The 24,045-nt window shown below is 47.0% G+C and overlaps 3 protein-coding genes across 3 annotated transcripts in view; 2 read left to right on the top strand and 1 right to left on the bottom strand.

Moving 5' to 3' along the window:
• Window positions 1–186: 186 nt before the first annotated feature.
• On the bottom strand, window positions 187–23,981 carry T265_13227 (hypothetical protein; the record flags this gene model as incomplete). The annotated part of the gene is made up of 9 exons (XM_009167833.1): window positions 187–1,379; window positions 3,530–3,682; window positions 5,782–5,894; window positions 8,439–8,601; window positions 10,129–10,497; window positions 12,564–16,268; window positions 21,798–22,421; window positions 22,469–22,920; window positions 22,946–23,981. Coding segments are annotated over 9 exons (7,176 nt in total), but the record flags the coding sequence as incomplete, so codon positions are not given.
• On the top strand, window positions 22,717–23,355 carry T265_03358 (hypothetical protein; the record flags this gene model as incomplete). The annotated part of the gene is made up of 1 exon (XM_009167819.1): window positions 22,717–23,355. One exon carries the CDS (start codon window positions 22,717–22,719, stop codon window positions 23,353–23,355), a length of 639 nt encoding a protein of 212 aa, XP_009166083.1.
• An 11-nt stretch (window positions 23,982–23,992) lies between the features above and the next one.
• T265_03356 (hypothetical protein) overlaps window positions 23,993–24,045 on the top strand; it is a gene marked incomplete at both ends in the record, with an annotated part of 11,944 nt that continues 11,891 nt past the window's right edge. Inside the window, one exon of the mRNA XM_009167817.1 lies at window positions 23,993–24,045. This exon is cut by the window's right edge and continues 6,000 nt beyond it. Coding sequence (XP_009166081.1) covers window positions 23,993–24,045 — 53 coding nt within the window.

The following is a 24,045-nucleotide window of genomic DNA, read 5'->3' as shown; positions in this document are numbered from 1 at the left end:
TCACCTTTCACAAAGGATGTCTTTTGCTACACTTTCGGCTCCAAAGCCCTAGTCGTTTGTGTGCAGACAACGCCAGAAGCGAAAGGGTGGGACAAATATACTATGGATACTGCTGACGAAGAAGTCACTACTGGGAACGTCTTGTTCCTGACCCCACATGATAGTTAGGCATTCAAACAAACTAATCTCCGATTTAATATGAGTGTGGTTGATGATAATCTATACATGGTTAACATGGCACACGCACACAAATGTGGCAGAATGGCGCGAATTCGAGTGAACATCACATAAAACGAGAATGTAGGTGAAAAGGGAGAAGGCATGAAAGAAAGAGAGCAAACAACGAAAGGCAAATGAGGATGTGGTTTTCTGATCACAGCGATTCAAAGTCACAGAAACGCATGAAATGAAGCGATTTCAAAAGTCGGCGAATTTACTGGTAAACACTGCAACATGGAGGTATCAGTGAGAGGAGAATGGGAAACCAAGGCGTTTGTTGGGTTGTGACAGCACTTCACATCAGTCTTACCTAAATGAATTCGTCGGGTAGATCCCGTCTAGAATACGACTGACTCAGACCCGATGGGTAATTTAGACAAAAAACTCAGTAGGATGCCTATTTTTCGTCACATAACAGTCATTTGGCGCTTTTTTGAGTAGATGACGGACGAAGTGAGGTAAATGGGACCAAAGTGAGGTATGGAAGTCTGCAGATAAAGGGCTTGTTGAGAGCGAACCGGGTGGATCGAAGAATGAAAGACTAAGCGTGAGGTTGGTGGACAATTCATGTTGAACAGTCATCCAAATGAATCACGGAATTATATCTTCTTAAAACGCTTTCGAGTGAAAAGTCGACCGAGCAAAGGTTTGCGCTTCTTTGGTTTCTTTGGCACGGCTGATAATCTGGATTCAAAGTGTGTATTTAATGAAGTGGAGGGGATGGAAACCGTACTTGACTGGGTCAGCGCGGTTTCTAACGTTCCGATGTCCGACCAATCCGAAGATGTAAGAATATGCTCAGCTGGATAAGATGAGTCCTTATGCCAATCGACTGCCATGGTTGCGGGGTGACTTGTGGTCACAAGCGGTTTGGCTGACGGATCAGAAAGGCTCAAGGCATTGTTGTTGGACTGCAGCGAAAAGCGTGAATCATCTCGAGGGGTTGATGACAAAGGGAAAGTTGCTGATGTATCTGTTTGTCTTCGTGCAGCAGTTGTGGAAGATTTTGCGTCAGCTATTGTTCGCTTGCGATGGGATGGGAGTCTTTCATGCTTACGAGTTGGTGTTAGATCTGAAGGAGATCTTCGACGCATCGGAGCACAGTTTAGAGATAAGCAGGAGAATTTCGACTGTTTTGTTGTCTGCGAGGAGACTGAATGCTAAAAGTATAAGTAAACATAAGGACTGTGCAGCTTAAGCTGTTCTACGAGCCGAAACTATGAACGGACCACCGCAATAAAAAAAGACAGAGAAATCGCATGTAAAAATAATTTAAATATAGAGACCGGCGAACCGGCATAAAAAAAACCTTCCCGAATGGTCTGGAAAAAGCAGGGATCACCAATGAAAAGAAAAATTGTAATCTATGAAGAAGAGGGTGTAATATCTACACAAATGTCCGCGGTACAACGACGCGCTGGAGGTCAACGTGAGCCCGAACAAATTGAGAGTTATTCCAGCCTCACGTACAGCATTTGTGCTACAGAGCCATCTTTGAATAACAGCTTTACCGTAAAAAGAGACCAAACGTATCTCCTGCAATATTCGCCGCTTTTTAATTTATTGATATTGCGATCGATCTTGACTGGTGTGCACAAAATTATTAAAACATCAGGTTGTGTGAAGCAGTGGGGCACAATTCTAGTAATCTAAACTAACCGTGAAAACCAGCACATTCAAGAGCACAGGATATTCTTTGTCATCCACCGTACCTCAGTTAATTATGCGGAAGTTTTGCACTCAGCTTCCACTATTGACCAACGGTTCCCCTTTGCCACCGTATTGTTAGAGGACCAGTCTGAGCTCTGTGAATACAGTTAAACTGCAGACTTACAACTACATTTGTGTGCAACACTCTGGAAATCCAGACGAGAATTTAGCCCGTTAGTGGAGAAGTGTGGATCGAGTCATTACCGTCTTGAAACATCGTTTTTTCTGGTAATAACACAAATCATAATGTTAATGAAAACTCCTCGATAGGTTACTACTGGATCCACCTTTTTGTGGTTCACTGGGTAAACGTGGTCCCCGAGTGTCCACAGTTTTGGTTCCAATTTGAACATCAGATTGCAAACATACAAAGTTATAAGCTTAATTGTAAATTAGGTTAGCGATAATTGCGGGACTTAACTGAGTCTCACCTGAATCTTTCACTACCGCTACTAGCCGCTTACGTCAAAATGGAGAGATGACCTCTAAAGGTCCTGGATTGCACGTGATTCTTTACGTCCGGTTTAAACACGTATCCTTTACCCCAATCCATCCTAAACTACTTGTATTGTGACTCTTACTATTCAGATTTCTTGTGCTGTTTCCAGACCGGATAGAAACAAGAAAAACATGCGTCCTTAATACCTCTTCAAACGATAGACCAACACTAGTTGTATGGTATGGTTGAACGAAGCGTTCACGAGTGACTAAGAGGTGCGCAGCTGGGTTCGCCACCGTTCGTCTTCTAGGGTAATTAAATGTAGCTCATCAATATGCTCAATGTGACTTGGCGTCTGGCTAGTTGGTCGTATAGGACCAACAGCTATTGTGCAACCTATTTCCTACTGTGATATAGTTTTATGTGTAGTTTTATCGAACCACCGACCCTCATACAAACGCTGCATCAGTACATCTGAACAACTATATCGTGCCCTCAGACGAGCAAGTGCAAGTAGTTGAACTGCACAAGAAACAAATGGCAAGGATTAGAACTAATCTCCCGATTCGACACTTCCAGGACATACCCCCAAATTATCTTGTAAACGAGAGCAACGGCCTTGGAACATAAGGAGCGTGCAAAAGTTGACACACACACAGCACAAGTTCAGCACGATAGGCAACGGAAAAATTACGCTGATCACTAGTTTAGCCGTTAGCGCTAGAAGCTGTATTACAATTCAGACGTGATTTAATAACAGTTTATATCCATTTCAGGATGATGACATTCGGTGTGGTGAATATCAAAAAAGGCGCAATACCGTCGAAACAGAGGGTATGGCAGACGAATAGGCTAAAAGAACCTTTAGCACCTGTAGGCCCCGCACCGACTCCAACTCGATCAACTGATAAAGATGCTGCTGGGAAGAAAGTGTTCAATATGCAAGTGTTCTTTTCACAATACACTGTGTCCGCGACTTGCTTATTTACCACCCACTAGGGGTTACCACACCTACTAGAGCAGAGGAATTCGGCAGGTCTTGGGGTCCGCTTCGCGAGGAAATCACTGACAACTAGAAAACCTTGAAGGACTCAGTCAACGATCAAAGTTTAAATATCTAATCCATAATCAACATAATCTATCCACATTTTCTGATCATACCTTCAAAGGAGTCGATGCAATTCTTGGGTGTGTGATTTGGCGGGTGTACATCACGGGGAGAAGTCCTTGTCGTTTTCTGATTTCTTCGGTACTGCGCGTGAGTTTCAGCGTCGGTCCAGGCACGACTGTGGCGCTGTGCCCCAAGGATGGAACCTAATAAAATTGAACGTATAAACAGTAGCTTTACGACCGAGATTTCCCAGGCACCATAGAAACGCGAGAGGCATAATATGCATGTCTCAGGCTTGAAACAGTTAAAAACAGTCGGAACGTTGTGCTTGACTACATTAATCCTGAAAATGCACCAGGAAACTAAATTACAGGTCACGAGCGAATTGCACATCGAGATGGCGGTTGTGAAGTGAGAATGAATCAAAGCTGAATACAGCGGCTCAATTGACGCAAAATTGATGGAAGAGGTTATATGAATGCAGATGGATTTGCCAGATAAAAATACGCGCGATGAGACGGAGAGATGCATACTTTAGAACTTCGAAGTTCATCTTCAGAGACATGTAGCTCGACAACCTTGCCGAAGCAGTAAAACTCGACTGGTTAATGCGTTCAACGTGAAAGTATAGTGAACTAGAACGATCTTCACATTGGCAAGTAGAATCTCAGTCCGCTATGTTTGGGATTCACTTGGGCTTTATGCGGGCTGAGCACTAGTCATAGTCACGTGTGCTAAGGAAGCCTTCAGTAACACCACGTACGTGTAGTTGAAGATTCATTCAGTCATTAAGCCTAGAATGATGTTTCGCATAAACGGCTGCTTAAGTTGCTTTCTTGCTACCTCGGAATGTTTGCTGCATATGAATTTGCAAGACCCGTTATGTAGAATGGCACTTACTCATTCGGACTGAGGGTCAATCTGTGCGAATAGATGAGGGTAACAAAGTTACTAGCACGTTGTTCACATGTGCGCGTGAACCATCGAAGCTGTGTAAACTCTACGCTGTAGGTTGGCGACATCGAACGCGTCATCACTGCTAACAGCCCATGGTCTATCGGCGATTGGCTAACGAGACTAAAAACCGCTTTTTGTCAATTACGTGACCCGTCAATCAAAGGGAAAGATAATATGGTAGTCCAGAGGTGCGATGGAATACGCCAGTTTTCAAATTTTGAACGTTTTAAGAAGATTGATAAATTAGCTATCCCACAACAATTGAAGGAATGATGACTACATCCAGAGGAAACGCATAAAAGTTATTTCTACAAGGAAGCGCGATCTTCAGGCAACTTTTGTAATAATTGTCCTATTTCAGTGCCTGTTAGGAAAAAGTTCTTCCGAACCATTGATAAAACAGTTTCCGGTTTCCCGAATCGTTGATTATTCCCTACAGAGGGACATCCATTGTTATGAGGAACAACCTCTTTCACTGTTAGATGTTCCGATATATTTCACAATATGCTCGGAAGGAATCTCCAAGTGTCCTGGTGCAAATCTACCAAGGATGCAAATACCATCGTCCGCAGACACTGAGTTAAGGTAAAACACGTGGTAGAAGCTTCGGAGACGGTTTCCACAATCAAAACACATTTCTTCAGATCAAGAAGGTCATGGACTTGCTACGAGTTCCTGATCCACCTGATTTACGTCGCAGGTTGGCGCTCCAGTATCCTCAAAGTTCATTTGTTCTCGTTTGTATTTGTAACGATCAAGACCAAAAAACAGAACCCTTCAAGCTTATTCTTCCGAACGTTTGACAGAGGTGGTGGCACCGGGTTGACAGGACGCATTATTCGGATGATCTCTGTGGAACACTGAGGAACGCACAAATTTCAGAATCCGAACAGCATGTTCTTTGAGCGCACACTGTTCAGCCGGTGAGCTTCATGTTTATACCAAAAACAATTTGCCCATGTATGCTTACATGCTATTCCACGTGAATGGTCAAGGGAGCACAAGCGCACAGAAAACACAATGAAAGTTGTTTTCAATTCTGATACTGTGTTTCTCTGTCCTCCATTGTTGAGCTTAGGGTTCAAAATCGCCAGAGAACCTATCCTTCAATTGTATCTAAATTAACAGACGGGTGACACTGAGAAAAACGTGGCCCATTTCAAAGAATTCCCCGGAGGGGGCTCCGGTCACAAGGAATGATAGTACATGACGCGACTAAAGTATACTTATATACACACGTGAAAACCACAGGATGTTCGGGTTTTTTTTGGGGGGGGAGGGATATGTTGCGTCTGCTTGAGCCTTCTGCATTTAAAAGGGGACTAATTCGACAAGAGGAACTTACCGAATCAAACCGCACCTCGGCACTTGTGGAAGGAGTATTTTCGTGTTTTTCAAGAAGTCCCTCCAAGATATGTGCTGTTTTGCGTGTTTGTTGGCGAGTGACGTCACATTGTTCTGAAGGTTGAGTAATAAAGAGGGCAATAAATCAGACGGGAAAGTGATGGACTACATTGGCATACAATACTGTAAAGGTAAATACACATCTACGTTGTACCTTCTGCCATAAGCTGAGGAATTCAAAAACACTCAATGTTCGGGTGTGGTGACATCTCCCGAAAACACTTCGCAGACGAAGATACGCACAATTTTACACCCATTTTCGTATAGTCGGAGAATGGAAAACAGATTAAAAAAAAGCTTGCTGGATTTTACAGAGTTCGAATTTCACGAAAATGTGTAACAATGTATTGCCAGGAAAATACGCACAACTCACATTAGCGCATTTGGTTTGTGAGAACGAATTCTGCTGGTCTTCAAGAGACGTGGTCAAGAACATAGCAGAAACTAACCGCAAATCACTGGATTCATTGGAGCTGGTTATGAACATTTTCATTCGCCTAATGAGATCTACATTAGTTTGAAGGTATGCCAATTTAAGTCACAGGTTTGAACTCAGCTAATTAGATCAAAACTGTGTAATGAGAAACAGGAGCAAAACTTGTGACCGATAACTAACAGGATCGCACGTATCAACCACGTCCGTTCGGCACAACCGTTACACAACCACATATGATTATAATGAATGACCTAAACGGATTTCAGATTTAGGTTATTGATAGAAATGCTGATCCTGTCATGGAAACGTGGGTCACAGAAGACGGATGAATTTGTTGGTGACTGAGGTAGCCGTTCCCGTGGTCGTTATCCCATCCGCTCACCGATCGTTGAAGCGGTGAAGCATGACCATGGTTCTGCTGAAGTACTTGGCAACCAAAAAAGTACACGAAGCCCTTGCACGCCAATTGCTAAGATTGGAGAACAGATCAAGGACCACCACATCAAGCACCAGTCACTAGTGAGCATCAAATTTGAATTCGTGTTGTATAGTTGTGCAATAAAATGTGAGGGGAAATGCGAGTGTGTAGTACGGAGTTAAAAGAGAAACTAAAAAAATCAGCAAGGTGTGATACTTCTTATATACCTGGGGCGAGCGAAAGAAGGGCCGGTGAAATGGTACGATCAAGTCACGTGTATCTACTAACTGTTAATTTTCAACATGTTCGCACTGTGAATAGGCGCGCAGCTTTTTAGCACACGAGGCATAATAGAAACAAATATGATGAGTGTAAACAGACGACCACTGTGGCTACTGGTGTTGTGTGGATGCGTTTGTAAAATTTGACCGGAATCGTAAAAATAAGAGGCGTACGTCTATGAAGGACAGGATTACCAAATCACTCTTTTCACCTAATCACGGCTGACTTAACAGAGGAGGATAGAGGGTAGGTTTGTGGGAGAAATGGCCACTTGTCTACGCACATATCTCTGACATGAGGCTCGTGCACAAAGTAGAATTATTCTATAAATAGTTATTTTCCGACCGCTAATCCAACGCGACACAAACAAAGTAGTGAGAAAATTCTGGTCGATGCCCATGGATATGTCTAGGTTGCACGCGCGAAAAGCGTGTTGCCTACACTATGCGTAACAGTTATATGTAACAAAAGACGAACAACAACGCCGCACAAATACAACCAGTAAGAGCCGAAAACGGATCGAAAAGCTAGAGGGGGCGGGAGGAAAATCGATGTTTTCCTCGAATGTCCTAACTGTTTGTCCGCATGATCCCGCTTGGTTGTGATCAACTCCGTATTAGAAGACATTCAGACAATATCTGATACACGAAGTAATTGATTTTACAGAAGAGTTGGAGTGTTGGGGGCAAAGTACATTGCCACTAAAAGTGTCAAAAACAAAATATTTCTAGGCCTTGTATACACGCGTCTGATACATCGGAAGCACTTTCCCTCAACGTCGTGTTCATAAGTTGTTTAAGATTTGAAAATTCATTGTGGACGCGTGGACCAGGGTAATAATTTATGAACATTGGGATCTTATCGCATGCTGGTTCCTGGAATCGCCGTCGAGACCCAATAATTGGTTCGGTCGAGTTCAGTTAACAGATGCAGAGACGGCAAACGGGCGCAAATACGCATCATACACCTGATTCTGTCAGGAAAGAAGTAACAATGATATGGCGGTTTGTACCGGTGTGCGTGTGATACCTGCGGTCTCACAATAAAGTGGTTATTGGTTTCATGTCTTAGTAACAATCCCCTAACCATTCAGATTGGGGTGTGGAACAAATGCGCCGACTTGTGGAATGTCCTAGCATCCTTTCAAACGTAGCTGGGTTGCAGCCAGATATTCTGGTCAAGGGATTCAGTTGAATAGCCTAATTGTACGAATCTGTTTTAAGCGTCCTAGTATTATGCCAGTCAGCATACGGCTGACTCATAAATAGAATTCGTCTCATGCTACATCGACTGTCACGAGGTGTCATCGGCAGAGTCATCTTAATTGCTGCATACATCCGGATGGGTAAGCGAAAAACATGCTGCTGCTGTGTATTCCTATTTTCCTGTTTTATATATTCGTTCTTCATTCGTCCTTCATCCTATAAGCCCCCCCCCCACTGAGAAGAGTGATGACACTTACCTGTAAGCGCTGCATGTTTTTCCGTCTCCAAAGACAAGCGCTCTTCCATACAGGCTAATGAATGATGTCCTCGGTACATTTGCTTGGAAATTTGGTCAATCTGTTCATTTGCGGCATTTAACCGCTGCCGTAAACACCAATTTATGTCCAGATTGTGTTCAAGCTATGGGTGGATAGACAGAAAATTATTAAGACTGAAGAAAGCAAAAACAGATGAAGATCACTCAGCTGTCCAAACCACTTTTCTAACGCTTGAACGCACCAAAGCCATAGACGCTTTGACGATTGTTAATGGTAGTAATTGCACACTGTCTTGACAGCTGCATCAGCGGTTGCATTTCAAATGACTTTCCACGGTGGATGGAATCAGCCCGAAAAAGGTGGCAAACATAGGGTCAGCATACTCCTCCATTTTGATGGCTGTTATTTTTTTGGATGGAGGTTGAGGCAGATTTAGGCATAGACGCTGAGAGTGCCGCAGTCAGTAACACCCATGGAGGAAGTCTATCACGCAGGGTAGGTGGTTAAGCCGAACTCCACTCATACAACGAACTGCTTGAAACCTCATTCATCGGGACTCGGCCTGTGTCTTTTTCGCTGTCATTGTCCTCACTGAACGAACTGTAACACCTACCGTTCATAGGCCCTACACCGAATGTTTATTTGTTCAGCTGGTGAATAAAACAGTTGACAAACAGCTGACTGGAGGTCCTCAGAGAAGCTAATTCAACGGGGTCCTTTAAAAGAATACCAGTATTGACGAAATTTTGACCGGAATAGTTTATAGTGCAGAGTGTTCTCATCAATCAGGTTCTATGGACCTGATTAATATGGTGTCAGACAGATTTGTTTCGCCAACGCAGTTAACCTGCCGGAAGTTGCTAAATCGACGGTGAATTGCACTCAAAACCGAGTCGCGCTACTGATAACAAGTGTTATTTTGGTGGTGCTGAAAAGGAAAAACCCAGATCTTGGGCCATTATCGGTTGAAACAGCTAGAGCTTGTTCCCATCTATATGACATTTCTAATATGGTTGATCAACTCTGAACACTCGACCACGGATTTCTCTCCTCTTAAGATTTATCAGGTAGGCTTGACCCTCAAATTCACATGTCATACTTCACCTATGAACATCAATCTGCTCGGATAAGCTCTGCTGAGCACAAGACAGTAATCATTGAAGAGAAAGTAGATAACCAGCAGCGTTCCGAATATGTTTGGCTGAGGTACGTCTGGCGCTAAATACGCAAAAGTACAACAAGGGTGGCGGTCGAATTTCCGAAGTACTGTGATTTTCAGGGAAGCTATTACAGACAAGTATGCGAACCTACCCAGTTAACTGGCTGACGACGGTCATGGGCCTGAAGAATTCACAGCAGCAGACCCGGAAATAATCATGTAAGTGAGGAGTTATCAGACGAAGTTTAATCCCAGTCAAATCCAATACCCAACTGATACTTGAAAATCAACAAAGTTCAGTTACACCACATATTACGGAATATTGAAGCAACCGATTGTGCGGAATTCCGGTTATTGATAGGCTAGTGGGAAAGGTAGTACAGGCGTAGCGAAACGAGCGTATACAACACAATAGTTGTCCCGATTATCACCAGGAGTTTCCGCTATGTATTACTCGTGACACCGTGTATGCCCACCAGAAACAGACAACTGCCCTAACATGAAACTCACTTCAGAGCTGACTATGTTGTATTGATCGAACAGATGCTTCGCCAAACTTCGTAGTTCCATTAGGTCGTCCATAAGATCTACTGCACCGACAAGGTCGGAGATTGGTGGGCGTGCTGCCCGTTTTGGATAATCAGAAGATTCGGAAATTGAAGGAACGGCCGATTTCGGATTAGCGGCTCCAGGAGACTGTGCTGAGATACGCAGGGATAAACACTCAGTCTGTAGATTTTCTATCAACTCAGATAAACGTTGTTCGAAACGGTAGAGGTCACCCTCGACCACAGATGAAGATGATGGGCACGGTTGGTCTGGACGAATACGGAGATTTTCGACGATTTCTCGTGACTGTTGAATCAGGCGATGAATCAGCTAGAGTGAAAACGAGGGAGTGCGTGTTGAGGTTGTCGGAGTGAATCCTGAAATACTAAATCATCTCGTTCATTCATTCTGCTCGCTTAGCTCCATTTAACCAGAATACAATATTGGGTGCGAATACCCCAGAAATGGACATTTGTAACAGGAAGGAATTTCGGGAGTCCAAAAGCACGACAGGGTATTTGTTACGCTTACCACAAACCTGAGTACCTTAGGTGATGGAATTGTGTCCAACTGATAGCTGATTCTTCGTTAGATCCGTGTATCTTACCAGTTCACTGTTCGCCGTCAATCTGACTGCTCAGACGACAAGTAACCAACCTGGCTAGTTCGCCGACGACCTATCGAACATTCTTCGTTAGTCGAAACCATAGCAAGTTTAAATCGGACTGACATTACCAAGTGCAGAGGAGTCAAGTTGGTTCGAACAGGAAACAATGGTAACCCCAAACGGTTTCTCCGCTCCAAATAAAGACTCTTCTAATGACCACTTTGTTCAAGTTCGGGGAATGCTACCTCTGGATTGATGAGTAGGAAACAAAGGCGACCAAGAATTTGGGCGATTTAACACTACTGGTCATCAACAGGGATCGCACTGACGATGTTACGAAGCAGCCGAGTGAAGTGAAAGCTTGTAGGGACAAGAGCTATAACGTTTAATGCGTCGGTTCAAGTACCTTGACATTAGTGGAGAAAGAGCAATTGACAGCCAGTCTATCGATGAGGATGTTTCCCCTAAATGAGTACATCCAGTGTGTTGTCACTTGAACGTTCTCACTACTCATACAAAAGCGACCAGTTCAGTGATATTATTGAAATTGGGGTATTATTTGTAATTTGTCACATGAAGCAAATAAAGTTGGACGAAGGAATATGGTCATATGAGCACATGTTAGGAAGGGGGCCTTTCACGACAAACGCAGATCTAGAAGGCCAAAAGCTAAAGGCCTACTCATTGAATTGAGTTGAGATGAATTCGTAGTTCATTGCGCATTGCACTTCCTTCGTCATTGGCGCATTGAGTGCCTCAGGAGTTTTGAGGCCAGAATCTATATGGCGTTAAGGAGTCCCAATAGATGAACAGCTGTTGCCCTTTTGGACCGCAGCCGACAAATTTACAACTTGATGAGCAAGTAAATGCCAATATATGAGGTATGTAGTAGGTCGTGATGCCGTGCACGGTTACCAATAAACAGTTTTCTTGATCGGCCGTCTGTGACTCACAAATCGTGTTTAAAGTCGGAGGTAGCAACCTTGAGATGCTTCATCATGACACAGATTTTCCATGGACAAATCAGCCACACCAAAATTCCTGGCTTTTCAAAAAGAGTTGACACTAGTAAGCTCAATTGGGAATTGGAAAGTAGGTGTGTTGATTCTAGGATATGCAAATTTCAACATATTTGGTCTCAACGTACATAAATTTAGCATCTTGGAAGACTGGTGACTTGCTGCACCCAACAGCTAAGTAAAATACCAAGGCTGCAATTAATGCAGCGATCGGCGTGAGACGAAAAAGTGTCTGGAGGATCTTCCATAATCCAAGGTTTAAGGGGTCCGATCAGAAGCTCAAGATTAAGGTGTATTAGGTTAACAAAAACTTGCTTTGTTAATGAAGCCCGGTTGTCAAATCAAAGAAAACCAACAGCTTGAGTTATCGACCATTAATTTTATGAGACAGTGAGTGTTCGATTGCATCTGAGTTAGCACCGGAACACTGAAAAGGCGATTCCTACCAATTCTAGTTTTTTCAAAGATCGCTACTACCATATATGCTCATTAAGTAATTACGACAAAACCGTTTGAAAAAAGGCTAGTTAGTAAACACGGAGACGACTGTGGAAAAATTATTTCGTTTCGCCAGTCAGCCTGTACCAACCTGAGTACCGGTGATCAGTCAGATTAGGTTATTTTTACGAAAACTCGACAAGTGTCAGTGTGGAATTTCATTAGGGGACCAAAAACGTCAGTCTCCCTACAATTCGGAATGTTAAATCCGGTTCGGATAAATACGCAGTATTTTATGGATACACACAAAAGTGATTCTAACCAACACTGACCTGCGTGGATGAGCGCGGAACGATCGCATTGGAAGTTTCGTTGGTTTCATCGGGACCGGAAACTGATGATCGTAAAAATGTAGTTGAGTAGTAATCTGTTTCTGGCTTGGCGGTGATGATACTCGTAGTGCTAATGGCCCCCGGGATGCTCAAAGATGCATCGATCGTGTCGATCGGGACGCGATACACAGGCATGGTGTGCAAATCAATTGGCGTGACAAGGTTCCAGTTAGCGAACTTTCGGAGTTTTTGTTTAACCGATGACTCAGTCGGGGGTAATGGGTGACCAATCAGCATCAGTAAGTAAAGTACTTCTGTATCCCTCAAATGCAATAGACGCTTCAACAGATCATTGTGGAGAACTGATGATGATTCATTGGTTAGTAAAGGGATGCGTGGAGGTAAAATGGACTCGAAAGCAGGGCACAAATCCTTTCCTAATGAAGCCAGACGCAACAAAGAGGAACAACTGGGTCCATCAGGATGCAATGGCAAACGAACTGGCAACAAATCGTGCACGCATTTGTATCCTCGCGTTACTTCCTCCAGTTCGCGATTGATTTGGTCCAAATCTGGATGAGAGGATCGAGCACCCAGATCAAGCGACTGTCGAGAAATGGATACTAACTGACCACGAAGACAGTTCATCCGTCTGCGTAGGTGCAATTCAGTACGCTGAAGCTGGTTTTCCAGCTGCACGGCCAGTTCTGATGGCTCGCTTTGCAGCAAAGCATCGGGAATTACTAGCAACAAGTGTCGAAGAAAACGAAGTCCTGAGCGTATAGTGGATGGTCGCAGGAAACAACCGAGCACAGAGTGGAGATAGTTTGAGGAATGCAACAAAAAAGCCGGGAAATAGGCTCCAAGTATATTGAGGAATTGCAATAAGTGCAATCGCCGAGCAGATTGATTTGCGTAAACATTCTCACAGTCTTTGACATCACGGGCCGATCCATACATCTTTTCAGGCGGATTATGTTCCACACATCCAAAGCATATGTCCCGCAGTACTGGAACGGAGTGGGAGCGGTGTAGCCGTTGCGCAGTAGTAATCTGTTTGATTCCCAAAGGATCATAAGGTGTGGGAGTGCTAATGTCGACATTCATTCCAGCGGAAAAGAGCGGACGAATGGTCTCAACCAGTTGATCTTTAGTTTTTTCGGACGTCGAGCTACAAATAGTTTCGCGCCGGTCTGGTGAAAGGGGCTGGTTACCTTCCTTTTCGTAAGCCTCGTTATTTGCTAGATGATTCACATTATCAGATGAAAGACAAGCTGATTTGACCTTAATATGCGTAGGTGCTGTTGTAGAATCTATTGAAGGGGCTCTTGCCGTCTGCTCATCCACGACCTTAAGTTCAAGGGGAGGTGATGCCGCGCTGGCTGACGTGGTAGCAGATGTGCTTGGGTGTAACAGATGCGACAACATCTCCGACAACCGAGAAGACACTTCTTCTTGACCCAAACGCTCCAAAACTGTTTCAATTTCCAACACTTTCATATCCTCCTGAGCAGATATCAAATCGGATCGCATGCGCTGCCTGTATTCATTTATATGACCCTCAAACTGAACCAGCGTTTCATGTAATACTGAGAGAATCAGCAAAAGTTCACTGATTTCTGGAATACGAGACAAGTCGTCCGACAAAGGTATGGCAAGATCAGTAGGTCTACAGATCTTGGGTTTACTGTATTCATACCCCATCTGAACTTGCATATTTTCAATACGTCTCGGTAACTCTGAAAGACAGCGTATGACATTTTGAAGTAACGTCTGGAACTCCTTTTTCAGAGACTGGCTGGGGTCCATGGATGAATCCGTGACGGACAGTGGAATGTTACCAGATTGTTCAACAGCGAATTCAGCGGACTCAATCAAGTGGTCAGGGCTTGTGTGAGACGTTGTGACGGGTGCTTCCAAATTTAGCTTCATAAGTATGTTATCCAAGTATGACCGAAATTCGTCAACGGTTACATCGCAAACAGAGAGCCTAGGATTGTTCAGGAAGACATTAAGCTGATTTAGGAAATTTTGCAAACACGAAAACTTTTCGACCGAAAAATTTGATCTTCGTGATGTAGTGGCTTCCGCGGTAGGGAACCTGTCTTCAGTTGAATTTCCGTGCGACGGTGACATGGCAGTGAGCTGAATTTCGACTTTGTGTAGTAGGCCATTCAGCACCTCTACAAACTCATCTGATGGATTTTCTCTCGTCAATAAATGACGGATGCGGCAAGATTGGTCTTTACTGACTAATAAACACAGTGCGTAAACAAACGTCGACAAAACATCCGTTTTGGTACTTGCCAATCGATTATCCGCAACCATTGAACTGACATTAGTAATCCCGAGTGTGGTAGCTATTTCCGTTGAAACTTTACGTGTAGGTTCATTCAACTTCGTCTCCAAGGAGGTAGATCCCGCACGTGCACAAACTTTACCCGAATTCTCGACAGAAACTTTCAATTCTTCCAAATATTCAACTTCGTCCAGCGGAGTCAATTCCAGTGTGGAAGTAGACTGAAGTTGCTGCAGATGATCAATCAAGTCTTGGAGTTCACACGCAAAAGAGCGATAATGAGCTGGAGATAGATTTATGTGACATTTAATTTCATTGGCCAATGTGCAGCAAGCCCAACGAGTAAAAGAAAGCGTGGCGTGTACAAAACGTTTCATTACAGTGAGGTTCTCTTTGAACACCCAAAGATTCCGATCCAACACAGCAAGGTTGAGACTTGCCTGTGTACTGCATTCCTTTGACTGAACAGCACGGATAGTCGATCTCAGTTGAGCTGATGAGAGATATTCAGAAGGAATATCAGAACTCCGACAAACAGATTCCTCTACGTCCTTTTTCCCTAACATTGCAACTCTGTCGAAAATGGTAGGTACTTCATGTGTGGCGAAGGATGAATCGATATCCCCCCGTTCTGATATTAGTACAGGGGACCCCTCCGCACAACCGTCAATAAGCTGCGGGGTATCCGCAGGGTAAGAGCATGGCAGGATCTGGGGAACTAATTCATCATTGTGCGAAACATCCCGTGTATTCAACAACAACGAGTCAATGAGATTCTCGCACATTTGGCCTACTTCTAATTCATCCATCTCATTGATCCTCACAAGCAGCTCAGCAAACCTGGATTTCAACACCTGCAACTCAACAAAAAGACCGTCAACCACCGACCGGATGTTGCACAATTCCCGAGCAGCAGCATTATAAAAATCAGAAGAGGCCGAGAGCCGTCCACGCAATAAATTGCATTCATTCTCAACCTGACACTGAATTACCGAACGTTCCCTGAACAAATCAAACAGAGCAGAGCAACGCGACTCCAAAACATGCGGGGCCAAATCCGAAACAGAAAAATCACGAGGATCGCAACCCAAAAAGGTATCACAAACACCCACTATAGAACAACCAACACGCGACCATTCCAACTGGAGGGACCGCAGACGCGAGAGCTCCTGATCAACGCCGATAGCAAAGGAGTCATTATGAGACCCAGAAACTGGCCCACATACAACACTTTGATCCATAATGGGCACTCCGCACACATACGAGTTCACCACATCCACCATCGAACTCGGACAAACGGACGATAACTGAGATTCCAACTGGCATTTCTCCTTCTCCAGAACATCGATCCTGCACAACGCATCCGCCAATCGGCTCTCCAAATCCGACGATTCCACAAATATACCCTTGCTTACAACAGCACCCATCACATCCGAATCGACCACATCGAATACACCAGCAGACACCCTGTCCACAACCGGTGCTGCACGTTCACCAACAATGTCAACGTCAACGAATCTCTCTGATACAGATGACCTCCCGTCACCCAGAACAACATCAACACCAACTACCGATTTCTCCACGTCACACATCGGTACACCACTTGGAATCACCTCAAGACTCGACGAATGATCAGCCGAAATTATCGCATCCAAGACAGGTGCACCGCTCGCAGCCAATGAATCACAAGGCACAGAACCAAACACATCCTGATCAACGCCCAGACCGACGGGAGAGACCGACTCCAACAAACACGCTTCCGTCTGCTGACCAACGTCAACGCTCACAATACTCGTAACACCAAGACAATCCGGCGCAAACTGCTTCGCTGCTAGCTCACTCCTCGCACGGTCGCACACACTCAGCAACTGCAAATGCTCGCCTCGCACACTAGCAAGCTCACGCTGCAACCGGCACAACACCGCATCCGGATCCGTTTGCACACCCGACGACACAATCGACACAACTGAGCGCTCGGACACTGACAACGGAACTTGCACATCCCCGGACGAAACACCAGCAATGTGAGAATCCGAATCAAATCCGCAAACATCCAACCTCGATTCAACACCATCACACTCAATTCCAAACTCCAAACACTTCGCTGAAAGAACGCGATTCACACCATTCACACGATCCAACTCCGATGAAAGCTCAAACACACGATCTCCCAAACGACTACACTCAGCCTCCATTGATGACACCACGTATCGGACGTCACACAATGCAGCCTCGCGATCTCGAACCAACCGCGTCAACACATCAATCTGTTCACCGCGGGACCGCAACTCAACACTCAATTCCGCTTGTGTCCGCAACAATGACGAATCCGATCCATCAACCTCAGCAACTGCACCGGACAAAACCTCTGGCGGCACATCAAACGAAGGTGTCAAACACACAGGACATGGAGGAGGCGGAGGCAGTAGGTCAATGCGGTCTGACGACAAGCTCAACTCCGATCGATCCGATGGACCAACACCAACATCAACTCGTTCAGCAGCACCAACATCGGCGTCAGACACTGAATCCCCAATCAAGTGCGCCGACACCACACCCGAAACATCACCTCGTCCAAACATCTCACTCGAACCAACTCCGACATCACACATCGAGGCGCCCACATACTCAATCCAACCGTCCGAAACCGCCAAACCAACATCGGCCGGAACAGATGCGCTGGTAGGACCAATGCTCACACTCTGACACGCTGAATCAACCAATACACGACTGAAACCGGGGGTCGCACTCAAACTAGACAACGCAGATGCTTCAGACTCGCACACCCTCAGCGACGCTGACGTAGACATCACAGGAGGAACAACCAGACGAGACTCAACCGGCACAGACATCACACCACTCTTCAGGCAATCCAATTCTGCAAGCGCCTGATCACGTTCACAACGAACGGATTCCAGTCGACTCTCGTACTCTCCGGACAACTCACACAACGCACGAGAAACACGATCCGACAAAGACTGCTCCGACTCAGTCAGACGGCAGCGCAACATCTCGCACTCAGTGCACGCATTCCCTAGGCCACCAATCTGTTCACAAAGACTCGCGTTCTCACCGCGTACCGCCAACAACTCACTGCGCAACGACGACAATTCGGCATTCAACTGTTCCACGAGGACGCCAGAAACAGCCAAATCCGATGAACGACGCGCACACAACTCCTCACTCGCTGAAAGCGCCGCACACACTCGCGCATGCTCATCGCGTATCACACACGCGGCCGCCAACGACTCACGTGCAACACGCAACTCATGCTCCAGCTCACAAACACGAGCTGTGCTGGACGATGCGGAAACCAGCAAATCATTCACATTCTGCGCAAACAATGAAAACTCTGACAAGTACTCAGACCGCCATGCATCATGTGTCGAACGAAGCGCGCACAACTGTTCACGCACAACCAACAGAGCCCGCCTCATCTTCCCCAAATCAACACCAACCTCATTCACACTGGCGCCCTGCGAAGACACACGCGAACACAACAATCCACACTCCGTCTCAGCAACACCCAACCGACTAGTCAACGTAGACAATTCACGAGACTGTCGCGCAAACGCCTCCCGCAGCTGCGCACAATGCGATTCCGATTCCGACAAACTATCACGCAACCCACGTGCGCATTCCTCACTGGCAACCAAATCAGCCGCCACCGTCATCTCGCACAACTCAACACGATCGACCTGGGACAACGCAGCTCCCAAATCTGCTTCCAGAGAATCACGATCCACCGACGCAACAGCACAACTCGAACGCAGAGATACAACCTCATCCAACAGACCACGCAAGTCACTCACAGCACCGCACAAAACAACGCGCATACGATCCAACAAATCACCACGTTCCGAAAGACAATCACGAAGCAAGGAAACCTCCACCTCTGCTGACGAAAGACGCGATTGCAAATCCGACAATTCTGATTCCGGAACCTTCTCCACACCCCCACACACAACATCCGAGCAAGCCACTATTGGCTCAGTCACCACACTGGGCACTCCGCACACATACGAGTTCACCACATCCACCATCGAACTCGGACAAACGGACGATAACTGAGATTCCAACTGGCATTTCTCCTTCTCCAGAACATCGATCCTGCACAACGCATCCGCCAATCGGCTCTCCAAATCCGACGATTCCACAAATATACCCTTGCTTACAACAGCACCCATCACATCCGAATCGACCACATCGAATACACCAGCAGACACCCTGTCCACAACCGGTGCTGCACGTTCACCAACAATGTCAACGTCAACGAATCTCTCTGATACAGATGACCTCCCGTCACCCAGAACAACATCAACACCAACTACCGATTTCTCCACGTCACACATCGGTACACCACTTGGAATCACCTCAAGACTCGACGAATGATCAGCCGAAATTATCGCATCCAAGACAGGTGCACCGCTCGCAGCCAATGAATCACAAGGCACAGAACCAAACACATCCTGATCAACGCCCAGACCGACGGGAGAGACCGACTCCAACAAACACGCTTCCGTCTGCTGACCAACGTCAACGCTCACAATACTCGTAACACCAAGACAATCCGGCGCAAACTGCTTCGCTGCTAGCTCACTCCTCGCACGGTCGCACACACTCAGCAACTGCAAATGCTCGCCTCGCACACTAGCAAGCTCACGCTGCAACCGGCACAACACCGCATCCGGATCCGTTTGCACACCCGACGACACAATCGACACAACTGAGCGCTCGGACACTGACAACGGAACTTGCACATCCCCGGACGAAACACCAGCAATGTGAGAATCCGAATCAAATCCGCAAACATCCAACCTCGATTCAACACCATCACACTCAATTCCAAACTCCAAACACTTCGCTGAAAGAACGCGATTCACACCATTCACACGATCCAACTCCGATGAAAGCTCAAACACACGATCTCCCAAACGACTACACTCAGCCTCCATTGATGACACCACGTATCGGACGTCACACAATGCAGCCTCGCGATCTCGAACCAACCGCGTCAACACATCAATCTGTTCACCGCGGGACCGCAACTCAACACTCAATTCCGCTTGTGTCCGCAACAATGACGAATCCGATCCATCAACCTCAGCAACTGCACCGGACAAAACCTCTGGCGGCACATCAAACGAAGGTGTCAAACACACAGGACATGGAGGAGGCGGAGGCAGTAGGTCAATGCGGTCTGACGACAAGCTCAACTCCGATCGATCCGATGGACCAACACCAACATCAACTCGTTCAGCAGCACCAACATCGGCGTCAGACACTGAATCCCCAATCAAGTGCGCCGACACCACACCCGAAACATCACCTCGTCCAAACATCTCACTCGAACCAACTCCGACATCACACATCGAGGCGCCCACATACTCAATCCAACCGTCCGAAACCGCCAAACCAACATCGGCCGGAACAGATGCGCTGGTAGGACCAATGCTCACACTCTGACACGCTGAATCAACCAATACACGACTGAAACCGGGGGTCGCACTCAAACTAGACAACGCAGATGCTTCAGACTCGCACACCCTCAGCGACGCTGACGTAGACATCACAGGAGGAACAACCAGACGAGACTCAACCGGCACAGACATCACACCACTCTTCAGGCAATCCAATTCTGCAAGCGCCTGATCACGTTCACAACGAACGGATTCCAGTCGACTCTCGTACTCTCCGGACAACTCACACAACGCACGAGAAACACGATCCGACAAAGACTGCTCCGACTCAGTCAGACGGCAGCGCAACATCTCGCACTCAGTGCACGCATTCCCTAGGCCACCAATCTGTTCACAAAGACTCGCGTTCTCACCGCGTACCGCCAACAACTCACTGCGCAACGACGACAATTCGGCATTCAACTGTTCCACGAGGACGCCAGAAACAGCCAAATCCGATGAACGACGCGCACACAACTCCTCACTCGCTGAAAGCGCCGCACACACTCGCGCATGCTCATCGCGTATCACACACGCGGCCGCCAACGACTCACGTGCAACACGCAACTCATGCTCCAGCTCACAAACACGAGCTGTGCTGGACGATGCGGAAACCAGCAAATCATTCACATTCTGCGCAAACAATGAAAACTCTGACAAGTACTCAGACCGCCATGCATCATGTGTCGAACGAAGCGCGCACAACTGTTCACGCACAACCAACAGAGCCCGCCTCATCTTCCCCAAATCAACACCAACCTCATTCACACTGGCGCCCTGCGAAGACACACGCGAACACAACAATCCACACTCCGTCTCAGCAACACCCAACCGACTAGTCAACGTAGACAATTCACGAGACTGTCGCGCAAACGCCTCCCGCAGCTGCGCACAATGCGATTCCGATTCCGACAAACTATCACGCAACCCACGTGCGCATTCCTCACTGGCAACCAAATCAGCCGCCACCGTCATCTCGCACAACTCAACACGATCGACCTGGGACAACGCAGCTCCCAAATCTGCTTCCAGAGAATCACGATCCACCGACGCAACAGCACAACTCGAACGCAGAGATACAACCTCATCCAACAGACCACGCAAGTCACTCACAGCACCGCACAAAACAACGCGCATACGATCCAACAAATCACCACGTTCCGAAAGACAATCACGAAGCAAGGAAACCTCCACCTCTGCTGACGAAAGACGCGATTGCAAATCCGACAATTCTGATTCCGGAACCTTCTCCACACCCCCACACACAACATCCGAGCAAGCCACTATTGGCTCAGTCACCACACTGGGCACTCCGCACACATACGAGTTCACCACATCCACCATCGAACTCGGACAAACGGACGATAACTGAGATTCCAACTGGCATTTCTCCTTCTCCAGAACATCGATCCTGCACAACGCATCCGCCAATCGGCTCTCCAAATCCGACGATTCCACAAATATACCCTTGCTTACAACAGCACCCATCACATCCGAATCGACCACATCGAATACACCAGCAGACACCCTGTCCACAACCGGTGCTGCACGTTCACCAACAATGTCAACGTCAACGAATCTCTCTGATACAGATGACCTCCCGTCACCCAGAACAACATCAACACCAACTACCGATTTCTCCACGTCACACATCGGTACACCACTTGGAATCACCTCAAGACTCGACGAATGATCAGCCGAAATTATCGCATCCAAGACAGGTGCACCGCTCGCAGCCAATGAATCACAAGGCACAGAACCAAACACATCCTGATCAACGCCCAGACCGACGGGAGAGACCGACTCCAACAAACACGCTTCCGTCTGCTGACCAACGTCAACGCTCACAATACTCGTAACACCAAGACAATCCGGCGCAAACTGCTTCGCTGCTAGCTCACTCCTCGCACGGTCGCACACACTCAGCAACTGCAAATGCTCGCCTCGCACACTAGCAAGCTCACGCTGCAACCGGCACAACACCGCATCCGGATCCGTTTGCACACCTGACGACACAATCGACACAACACCGCATCCGGATCCGTTTGCACACCTGACGACACAATCGACACAACACCGCATCCGGATCCGTTTGCACACCTGACGACACAATCGACACAACACCGCATCCGGATCCGTTTGCACACCTGACGACACAATCGACACAACACCGCATCCGGATCCGTTTGCACACCCGACGACACAATCGACACAACTGAGCGCTCGGACACTGACAACGGAACTTGCACATCCCCGGACGAAACACCAGCAATGTGAGAATCCGAATCAAATCCGCAAACATCCAACCTCGATTCAACACCATCACACTCAATTCCAAACTCCAAACACTTCGCTGAAAGAACGCGATTCACACCATTCACACGATCCAACTCCGATGAAAGCTCAAACACACGATCTCCCAAACGACTACACTCAGCCTCCATTGATGACACCACGTATCGGACGTCACACAATGCAGCCTCGCGATCTCGAACCAACCGCGTCAACACATCAATCTGTCGCGCGCGGGACCGCAACTCAACACTCAATTCCGCTTGTGTCCGCAACAATGACGAATCCGATCCATCAACCTCAGCAACTGCAACAAAACCTCTACTCAACACTCAATTCCGCTTGTGTCCGCAACAATGACGAATCCGATCCATCAACCTCAGCAACTGCACCGGACAAAACCTCTGGCGGCACATCAAACGAAGGTGTCAAACACACAGGACATGGAGGAGGCGGAGGCAGTAGGTCAATGCGGTCTGACGACAAGCTCAACTCCGATCGATCCGATGGACCAACACCAACATCAACTCGTTCAGCAGCACCAACATCGGCGTCAGACACTGAATCCCCAATCAAGTGCGCCGACACCACACCCGAAACATCACCTCGTCCAAACATCTCACTCGAACCAACTCCGACATCACACATCGAGGCGCCCACATACTCAATCCAACCGTCCGAAACCGCCAAACCAACATCGGCCGGAACAGATGCGCTGGTAGGACCAATGCTCACACTCTGACACGCTGAATCAACCAATACACGACTGAAACCGGGGGTCGCACTCAAACTAGACAACGCAGATGCTTCAGACTCGCACACCCTCAGCGACGCTGACGTAGACATCACAGGAGGAACAACCAGACGAGACTCAACCGGCACAGACATCACACCACTCTTCAGGCAATCCAATTCTGCAAGCGCCTGATCACGTTCACAACGAACGGATTCCAGTCGACTCTCGTACTCTCCGGACAACTCACACAACGCACGAGAAACACGATCCGACAAAGACTGCTCCGACTCAGTCAGACGGCAGCGCAACATCTCGCACTCAGTGCACGCATTCCCTAGGCCACCAATCTGTTCACAAAGACTCGCGTTCTCACCGCGTACCGCCAACAACTCACTGCGCAACGACGACAATTCGGCATTCAACTGTTCCACGAGGACGCCAGAAACAGCCAAATCCGATGAACGACGCGCACACAACTCCTCACTCGCTGAAAGCGCCGCACACACTCGCGCATGCTCATCGCGTATCACACACGCGGCCGCCAACGACTCACGTGCAACACGCAACTCATGCTCCAGCTCACAAACACGAGCTGTGCTGGACGATGCGGAAACCAGCAAATCATTCACATTCTGCGCAAACAATGAAAACTCTGACAAGTACTCAGACCGCCATGCATCATGTGTCGAACGAAGC

The sequence above is a fragment of the Opisthorchis viverrini genome, assembly GCF_000715545.1.
Source record: "Opisthorchis viverrini unplaced genomic scaffold opera_v5_46, whole genome shotgun sequence".
Classification (NCBI taxonomy): domain Eukaryota; kingdom Metazoa; phylum Platyhelminthes; class Trematoda; order Opisthorchiida; family Opisthorchiidae; genus Opisthorchis; species Opisthorchis viverrini.
The sequence above is the reverse complement of the archived record's forward strand: the minus strand, read 5'-3'. Positions and strand labels throughout refer to the sequence as shown.